The sequence below is a fragment of the Kryptolebias marmoratus genome, linkage group LG17, assembly GCF_001649575.2.
Source record: "Kryptolebias marmoratus isolate JLee-2015 linkage group LG17, ASM164957v2, whole genome shotgun sequence".
NCBI lineage: Eukaryota > Metazoa > Chordata > Actinopteri > Cyprinodontiformes > Rivulidae > Kryptolebias > Kryptolebias marmoratus.
Window position 1 is genome coordinate 2,881,594 of NC_051446.1, and position 10,151 is coordinate 2,891,744.

The 10,151-nt window shown below is 35.7% G+C and overlaps 1 protein-coding gene across 1 annotated transcript in view; it reads left to right on the forward strand.

Moving 5' to 3' along the window:
• aass (aminoadipate-semialdehyde synthase) overlaps positions 1 to 5,719 on the forward strand; it is an 87,000-nt gene extending 81,281 nt beyond the window's left edge. The window contains exons 22-24 of the mRNA XM_017435382.3: positions 2,656 to 2,744; positions 2,823 to 2,999; positions 4,770 to 5,719. Coding sequence (XP_017290871.1) covers positions 2,656 to 2,744; positions 2,823 to 2,999; positions 4,770 to 4,888 — 385 coding nt within the window. The 3' untranslated portion in view covers positions 4,889 to 5,719. The remainder of the gene's footprint in view (positions 1 to 2,655; positions 2,745 to 2,822; positions 3,000 to 4,769) is intronic.
• Positions 5,720 to 10,151: the final 4,432 nt, after the last annotated feature.

Genomic DNA, 10,151 nt, shown 5'->3' on the forward strand with positions numbered 1-10,151 from the left:
GGAGCTACTCATTACTGAGTCCTTTTTTTTGACACTTTGATTTCTGTTTTGGGGGGTTTTCGGGTTTTTTTCAGCTATGGTCTTAAACTTTTGATCAGCTAAAAAAATCATGTTTGAGTGTAAATGCAGTTTTCAATTAATTCCCCGCTCAAAAGTTTTTGTCTCTTACGCTGATTTCTTCTTTTAACATTGTGAAGCTCTACTTAGAACCTTCTTAAGATCCAATAGTGCAAAATGCAAATTCTTTTTTGACTGGTCTTAGGATTTTGATCAGGAGTGTATTTTCTTCATTATCCAGGTATTTAACAAAAAATATCTTTGGGAATGCTAACTGACGTAAAACAAAAAAGTTTGTCTGATTTATTGTTTAACAGTGAAAAATGAAATGGTTATTTTTTCTATAGGGTATGTAAGTAAACATCTGCTCTAACTATATTAGGGACGTTATTTAAAAAAAAAACAGCCCACTTAGACAGATTTGCTGTTGACAATTTAAAAGATTATCAATGTAGAAACCCTGTGCTATTTTTTTAAGGATACATGAAACACATTTGTACATTATTTTCTCACCATGTTAATGAAAAAAATTGGCCTCCAAAACATCACAACTATAATTGTACATTTCTGAAAATCACTTCCCAAAAATCACAAATTGACAAACCCTGGAGGGACTGAACAGAAACAGCCCAACCAACAAACTGCTCTCCTCCTGACTCACCCTGTAGATTCCTGCAGTAACTCTCCTTACAAATTTCAGTGATCAATGCTATTGTTGTTGTTGTTGTTTCTCTGCAGTGAGACAGCAGCAGATGCTGTGTTGTTGTCAGACGCCTCTAAGAGTCTGAGAGTTTGTTTTTACATATTAGCTGCCAATAATGCTGCTCTTTATCATGACTGTCCTGTTGCAAATAATTGTCTCTCAGTATTTTACACCTAATTCTATATAGTAATTGATACTAAAACTTTGTAACTGACTTGGCATTGCAACAACTGCAACACTAACAGTTCAGTTTTGTTTCAGTCTGTTTTTTTTACTGCCAGTTCACATCATCATCTCAGGGCACTATAAGAAAAAGCAAACTGTATCATTTTTGAAGGAATGCATTTCATCCGCTGTTTTTTATGTTAGCGATTTAAACTAAGGTCATCTTATGATGAGAAATAACAGAGTTATAGCCGCTTTGGTCAAACCTTGTAAATGACATTATGGACAAGATATGAGATGCGACGCTCAGTATGTATTGTGACCACATTAAATTTTAGTTATAGCCAATTTTATGTTGGTTGTTGATCAGCTGTCGTGGCCATCTTGATTTATATTGCCTCCAAAAGTTAATTAGTTATAAAAAAAGATTCAGAAAAATGTCCATGACATAGTTTGCATGCAAAGTTGACTTCAACAGTTATTGGTAAAGTTTCAAGCAAAGATCTTGTGCAATGAGTAGCACTCAAAGTATGTGTGAAACATTGTTTCCTTTTTGGAGGCAGGCAATAATAATTACATGTAGTCAGTTCAGTCATCAAATTCTGTTTTTTGTTTGAGGTGGAACAAATCCTGAAACATTATTTTCCAAGTGTTGATGAAATATGTAGTTTGTGTGTATTAGCGTGACAGGCTTTAAAGTGATGAGAGCTTGTAGTGAGCTGCTGCAGATCTGTGTCAGTGCTGCCGAAGCTGCTTTTCTGACCAGCAAGGAGCCCTGAAGTGGAGTACTGTGTTCAGTCTTAAATCTAAACAAGTGCACAAATCTCCGCCAGGGCCAGAGCACCATAAAAAATATTGTAGGATCCAGATCACCACTGAAACCTAATCACTTGGTTTTTTGTGACAACCCCAACATTTCCTTAAAATTTCTTCAAAATATATCCATTAGTTTTTAAGTAGTCTTGCTGACAAATGGATGGAAAAACCAACCAACACTGCTGAAAACGTGCCCTTGGTGGAGGTAATTAACTTCTCTAAGGATCTGTTGAGTCATAGTTCCTCTGTTGCTACGGGTGAAGAGAAGAGGCATTGAACTGCAAGTTCCGCTCAGATGGAATCTGTCCAACAGTTCACTTTTACTCTGTGTCTTAAAAGGGTTAAGCACCAATGACTCACAGCTTAAACTCAATGACTTGATGATCATTTATTCAATTCACCAGCAAAGCAACTGCTCATCTCTTTAGATTTGTCCAAGGACATGTAGACAGCAGTAGCAGTGCAGCATAGGGACTATTTTAAGGTTTGTGAAAGTCACTTTGTGAGGGAAAACACTTTTTTCTTTTTTTTTGGTCAAATGTCTCCAGACTGTGGCTCCACATTGGATCTTGATTTTATCAAGATTATTTCCACCAAAGAAATCTTGAGTGGTTCTTGTGAAGTCTACTGCTCTGTTCATAAAATGGTTTGGATAGGCTGGTAGTCAACTGATAGGTGCAGTTTCATGTTCTTACATGTTGTTTTAATTGAACTCTTTGATTGACACCATGGACATCATCATTATCAGTGAAACTGACATTTCACCCCACCACAATCAGGAATATGCTTAAAAGACAAATATATTCAGGAATGTTGTGTGAGAGAATTTTTGCTTTGGATTTTGATTATGCTGACAATTTATTGCCGGGCATATTATGTACTGTTGATAGTACTCTTGTTTAATCTGTACACAGGTTTGGGATGCTGAGCGATGAATTGGTGCCTCATGCAGACAGTATCCTGAGTGCACTTGCAAAACATTTGGAAACCAGACTTTCTTTTGGTAAGTTCACTGTCTGGAGCAACACGGGCTCTTAAAAAATGCAACTACACAAACTAATCATCTCTCCCTTGTGGTCAGACAAGAGTGAACGAGACATGATAATTATGAGAAATGATGTGGGGATTCGACATCCAACGGGTGAGTTGGAGACCAAACACATCAGCCTGGTAGTTTATGGTGACCCAAACGGCTTCTCTGCCATGGCTAAGACTGTAGGATACCCAGCTGCCATTGCTGCCCGCATGATCATTGATGGTGAGTGATGGCAATCGCAAGACAACAACATTTTCCAGCCCTTAATAAATACAGTGTGTGTGTCAGACATATAGACTTGAGAGCTCAAACTCCTGTAATAAGCATTTAGATGCTCAGTCATCCAGGACATGGTAAATCCAAAAAAGCTTAAAAACTGTAACAACTGGACTTCAAATCTGTAGCTGAAGATATTTCACTTCTCATCCAAAGTCAACGTTAGAGAGTGTGGAGTTCAAGTTTTTAAAGCTGAGATGTTGTGTAATCTAGATTCACAAAATCTCAGCTTTAAAAGCTTGAACTCCACACTCTCTAATGTTGACTTCCAGTCTTCCTTCTAGTCATCTACCCATTATCCATGGTTGGGTCACAGAGGCAACAGGTCCAGGAGAGAAAGCCAGACATCCCTCTCCAGCTCCTCCTGATGGATCTCAAGGCATTCCCAGGCCAGAAAGGATCCATAATCCTTCTAGTGAATTTTGGGTCTTCCCCAAGGTCACTTCCCGGTGGGACATGTCCGAAAAACCTCCAAAGGGAGGCATCCAGCATCCTTATCAAACGTCTATTTTGAACCAAACCTCATGACCATAGGTGAGGGTTGGAACAAAGATGGAGCAGTAAATCAAGAGTTTTGCCCTCTGATTCAACTCTTTCTTTACCATGACCGACCCCCCTCAAAAAAGCTCTCATTACTGACAAGGCCCCAGTCCATCAATCCATCTTTTACTCCATCCTGCCATCTCTGGTGAACAAGACTCTGAGATAGTTGAACTCCTCCAGGTGAGGCAGACTTATTCCAACCCGGTCTTGTCCATTGCATACAGATTTCTCCAGATTCTTAAAATCCTTTGATATAAGGAATTGTAGATAATGAGATAATCAGTGTCTTCACAGTTTTTTGTTGAGGAACATTATTTTGAAATTGTTTTACTAATTTTTGATAATTTTCTGCAAACTGGGAAACCTCTGGCCATCTTTACTTGTGAAAATGTCAGCCTGTAAAATGCAGTTTTCATACCCAGTCCATTTACTGACCTGTTGCTAATTAGCCTAATTAGTTGCAAATTACTCCTTCAGATGTATATTATTTGTACCACTTTTACAGGTTTTTTGCTGCCCCTGGCTCAACTTGTTTGAGATGTGATGCTGCCAATAAATCCAAAATACCATTATCATCCCATCATTTTTGGAATTTGAGTAGTCAAAATAAATCCTTATAAAACAACAGTGTTTAAAGAAAAATATTCATGTCTCATTGTTATGACTGGCTCAGGGTTGTATCAAAAATGGGGGATCATCCTGTGATTAAGGGTGCAGAAAAGATATATCTATTAGAGGTAAACTCAAATGTGCATACTGGGGCGAGGAGTGGAGACAGCAAGGAGTGAAGGAACAATGCCAGAGGGAAACAGCCAGCCCCAAATACTCTGCAAATCAGCAACACCTGCACAGAGGAGCACAGAGGCAGACACAGAACACTGCAGCCCAGAAGGCCCAGGGCCATAACATCATACACAAGTAGGAAGGTGCTTCTCCTCGCAGGTTGCATCAGAGGGCCAATTTTAAAAAATGATCAAATTTATTGAGGAAAACCTGTTCCCACATCTAATAATTTTGCATTAGCATACAGACAATAAAACGGTACTTTTTCACAAACAAATGTTTTGATGCTTTGACAAAAGTCTGGAAATCGTGGAATTTTAAAATAAAAAACGTATAGGAACCCTGCAGATATGAGCTTCCATTTTGACTTTCTCTTTTTACTCATTGTAGGTGAAATTCAAACAAAGGGTCTAGTGGTTCCATTGAGCAAAGAGATCTACAGGCAAGCGTTGGCCCGCTTGAAGGATGAAGGACTGAACATCACAACAAAGAGCACTCTGCAGGACTAAGACCACAGCCTTTAGATGTCACTGATCACCATGTACTTTAAAAATGAATAAAATCTACCAGCAATTGCTGCTTTTTCACCATTTCTATTGAAATATTTTCATCTTCTGTAAATCTGGCCTTGACATAATTTCTTTCATTTAAGTCTTTATTTATGCCTTCATCCATATGTGAAAGTTGTGAAGAGAATGAGACTATCTTTGAAAGGGAAATATGGTTAAAATAATAATAATAAATCTATAAAGTCCCCCCAAACTGGTTGTATTGTTACAAAAATCATTTTTGAAGTTAGCTTTAGGTCAGATGTGTGGCAGCTGCTGATGTTCACTGATCCAGGATTGTAACTGAATAAGTTTGGCTTTTTTTCTCTCATTAATGCCAAAATAAAATCATTGGCTGTTACAATTTAGAGATAAATATTTCTTTAAAAGATGCTTCAGGCTAGCTGTTAAGGGATTTTTACACTGAACTTCCTCCAAATCTTTTGGAAGAATTTGACAAACGCCATATTGGTGTTGGTTTTTGATGAAGTGTTATGACTTCTAAAGAAAGGGGTTTTCCACCTAACATGTCCAGTGTGATGATACCCAATTATTAGAGACTCTGTTACAAGTTTTTTTATTATTCTTTCTGTTCAGTTTATTATCCCAGTTTAAGTAAACCTGACCACAAATGAGTTCCATATCATTGATGTAGTAAAAAACACTTAACACTAATAGGTATGTCAAATAAATCTTTGAGGAAAATAGTCTGAATACCTGTCTACCATGAATCATCATGTCATTGTTGACTTTACCTGTATATCTAATAAAAAAGGGTTGCAGAAAAACAAACCTCTTCTCAAGTTATTTCTGTTTATGCCTAAATGATAATAGATTCAAATGGATTGTGCTGTTTGACTAGATCAAAATGGCTTCTTTTTTCCCCCTGCTGAATATGGTTACAGATTTACAGCAAAGTTTGTTTTCTCTACATCGGTTCGCTTTTTTTATACAAACTCTGAGCTTGACTGATCAAGGACTCATCTGTCTCTAAATCAAGGTTGGCATTTTGGTAACATTTTATCTGCTCTCATCTGAGTATCTGACTATTTTCTCTTTGTCTCTTTTTATGTGAAGCACCTTGTGATTTTTATCCTAACATGCTGCATAAATAAAAATGTACTTTCTTATGACTGAAAAATGCTTATTAGGCTGCTAGAACCAGAAGCTTTTGATTCTCCTGAAAGTTAGACACATTGACATACCAGAGTAAAGTACTGAGATAAATTGCACTTTACAACTAGTTAAAGAAGAGAGTAAAAGAAGTTTGTGTGTGTGTGTGTGTGTGTGTGTTATGGCTTCCTACTGATAATGGCTTCAGTAGGAGGCATTGTTTTTAGCTTGTGCGTTTTGTTCTCATGAACACTATCTCACAAAAAACAACATGGGACTAGCTACATGTCTCAGCTGTGTTTGAGCTCACCTCAACTATATTTCTGGGAGCAACAATCTGTTTTTACTTTGTTATTTTTTGAAAGATCTGTCCTTGAAGATTAGTGATGAATGACAAATATGGCTGACCCTGAGCAAAGGGAGTTTATACTGCTGTGAATCAATAACTTCAGAACCATCTGGATGTTTGATTGTCTGACAGATGGACTCACAAGCAGTGGACTTTGCTCTCACGTCTTCTTCACCTTGTGAGACTTAAACTTCCATGAAAAGGTTTTCATACCCTTTGATCTTTTCGAAATTTAGTCACATTTCAACCACAAACTTTAAAAGTACTTTACTTTTATTTGATAGATCAACACAAAGCTCATAATTTTGAAGTGGAAGGAAAATGATACATACTTTTCAAAATATTTGACAAATAAAAATCTGAAAAACGTGGTGCGCATTTGTATCCAGGCCCCTTTACTCTGATACACTGAACATCCAGGGCAAACAGTCTTCAGAAATCATAGAATTATTCACTAAAAAATAAGCGTGTGAGAGCTGGGTGCTGAATGAAGAAGCTGAAACTGAAGTATCAGTTAAAACGACCAGAACACAAATGATCTAAACAAAAACTAAAAGCTAACATTAGCAGAAGAAAAGGTAAATGCTAAAGTTAATACAAGCTAAAATTACACACACTCAAAACTAAAAATTAAAGTTGGCAAAACAAGCAAAAATAATGAGCTAAAATTATCAAAACAAAAGCTATAAAAGCTAGAATTAGTAAAACAATAGCTAAGTCCTAAAACCACCAAAACAGTAGCCAAAAGCTAAAACTAGCAAAATAGTATCTGAAATCTGAAACTAGCAAAACAGAAGCTTAAAGCTCAAACTAGTAAACACGCTAAAACCACCAACTGTAGCTAAAAGCTAAAAATGAAGCTAAAACCACCAACTGTAGCTAAAAGCTAAAAATGAAGCAAATATGTTTAAAATTTTAAAGAGAACAAAATTTCCAAGAATTTAAAAGTGTCTCAATGTATTTCTATGTGGAAAAAATGCCAATGAAGGTTTATCATAAATTCTAAAAGTTTCAAATATCGAAAGTCATAACTGTTGTGTCCTGGAACAAGCCAAATGTTTTGATACCTGAATAGCTGAAATACCTCAAAATATTCTGAAGTAGTTGGCCGATACCTGAAGCACTGAACAGCTTACAGAGCACTGTTCAATCCATCACTTGAAAATGAGTCTGGACATCCTTTCTATTTTAGTACATAGAAATCTGTGACTAATCTCACAGTATACATTATACATATGAGTGGAAGTGACGTGGAAATCATTGTTTTACAGTTGGTGGATTGGATATCTGGTGTTAGACTATCCTTCTGACTGAACTGTGTGTAACCAGTCCAACATTCAGGGAGCTTCTTCATTACTGACTCTGCTCAGTTTAACAAAACATTCGGGGGAAAAGGATAATCAATGTTTTTGCTTCTGCTCAATTTGGATGCAGCCATGCAAACTAGGCCACCAAGCAGAGATAATTGGGCATGGAATTAATAAAAGTCAAAAATGTAAATGAGGTTGTGGATATGGCAGCAGGTCAAGACAACGTCTGGACACTTGACCTATTTTCTGATGTGAAAAGATGCATTTCTTGCAGAGTCTTAGTCTGGATTACCAAACGAGAAATCAGTTGGAATAACCAGTTCAGTCCAGGGATTAAAATATGACTCTATACAGGAAAAATAAATAATCCACAGGTTGGACAAGACTCAATTTGGAACCCTGAAATATTAAAAATAGTATTAGAAATGACTTCATTCTCTATGTTTCTATATTTCTTACATTTTTTACATCTCTTTATTGTCAACGGAAGCATGCTACCAGCATTTCTATTGATATTTTTTATTTATTAATTTATTGGACATCTGGCCTTCTTTTTGGTCATCTGTGCGGCTGCTAGTACTGGGCTACAGAGGTGCATTTTTTGCTGTTGGCAAAAATCTAATAAAATTAAAGAAAAATATCACTTTTAGGAGTTTAAAAACGGGTTTGTTTTGTTTTTTCCAGTAGTGTTTGATTGCTCATTATTGCCAGTAGGATGACAAGAAAACTCTTTACCCTGAAAATATATTGTTGGATGTTATTTTATCTTTGAAAACTTCAAAAATATTCTGTCTCAGAAAGTAGAGGTTAGTTCTTATGGTTTTGTCAGGTATAATGTAGTCTCAGCAAAATAAATACTGGAAATACCTGTAAGCATGACCAAAACAAAGCTAAATAAATATAGCAGTCTTTAAATTAGGCAGGTTTTAGGAAATATTTATAAACAGAAGTTTAGATACTCATGATAAAGTTAATGCAGTCCTGTTTGCAAGTTATTACCAAGATAAAATAAAAAAACAGACCTTAGCACCCTAAAGCAAGGTAAACTATTGTTAATATTGTTTTACATTTGTATAAATTAAAAGCCTTTCTGCCAAGAGAATTAAAATAAATAAACATACACACACACACATATATATATATATATATATCTATAAACACCTAAAACTTGTATTTGGGGGAGGAGAATGGGCAAAACCCCAATTGCTATAGCCCTCAGGGGTCCAATTTTAATTTCAGGCACTATTTGCAATTTGATGTAAAGTCCGCCAGATGACAATCCTCATAATAATTATCAAAGACCAACTAACCAGTTTTCTGATCAGGAACAGTCTACTTCAATAAACAGTTTTTTACTCACAAATCAATATGAATTCCAAACCACAATGCGACTTAAGACTATATAGTACAGGACTTGTTACAGACACACATTGTGTGTTTGTTCCGACTTGAGGAAACCAGAAACAAAAATCTAAACATAAACAGTTGCTTTACCAGAACAAATAATTAAAATCATTAAATATGGATAAGTCTCTGATAGATAATGACATCATATTGATTTATTTTGTCTTACAGAAATCTAGCTACAAAAGGACCACACAACCACTGAAAATAACTTTCATTATAGTAGATGTTCATCAGAGAAAGCTGTAACCAAATATAAAGAATCTCTTTTCTTATTATTTTGCTCTGTCTTGCAGAGTAATGCAACAGAGAGCAGCAATGTAGATGATCATTTTAATAACATTACAACGTCAATGCAAACATCACTTGATAAAATTGCACCTCTGAAAAAGAAAGTGATCAGTCAGAGGAAGCTGGCCAATCAGAAAATGGTGCTCCACTAACCAGGGGTGGAAATATAAAATTTTGACAAATTTTTTTACCAGCCACTCAAATATTTTACCAGTCACTATTTTTTGTCGTGACAAAAAGTAATTTCATATGATGATGATGATGGAGCTGGGTGGAAGCAGTTGTGGTGCCCTACAACGCCTCTTTCTGGACACTGCATGGAAATAACTAGACTTTTCTTATTTTATTTTTTATTTTAAACCATTAAAAGATGCATATCTGCACATAAAAAAAATTCAGATAAGTAAAATTTGTTTCTGTGGAGTGTTTTTGAAGTTTTTTTGTGCTTTTGTAAGTTTTTGTATGTAAGTTGTAATGTTTTTCAGATACTTGCTGCTTTTAATGCATAGATCTATTTGTGCTACCTGCTTATATTTAACAGGTAGGATATTCTGATGAAGGAAGTCATTTTTGTCGTTTTAGAAAGGTTTTCGTCGGGGATATATATTGCTCCAATGCTATGCTTAGCATAGCATTGGAGCAATATATGGTTAGGGCCTTTTGGCAATATTATATATATATATATATATATATATATATATATATATATATATATATATATATATATATATATATATATGTGTGTGTGTGTGTGTGT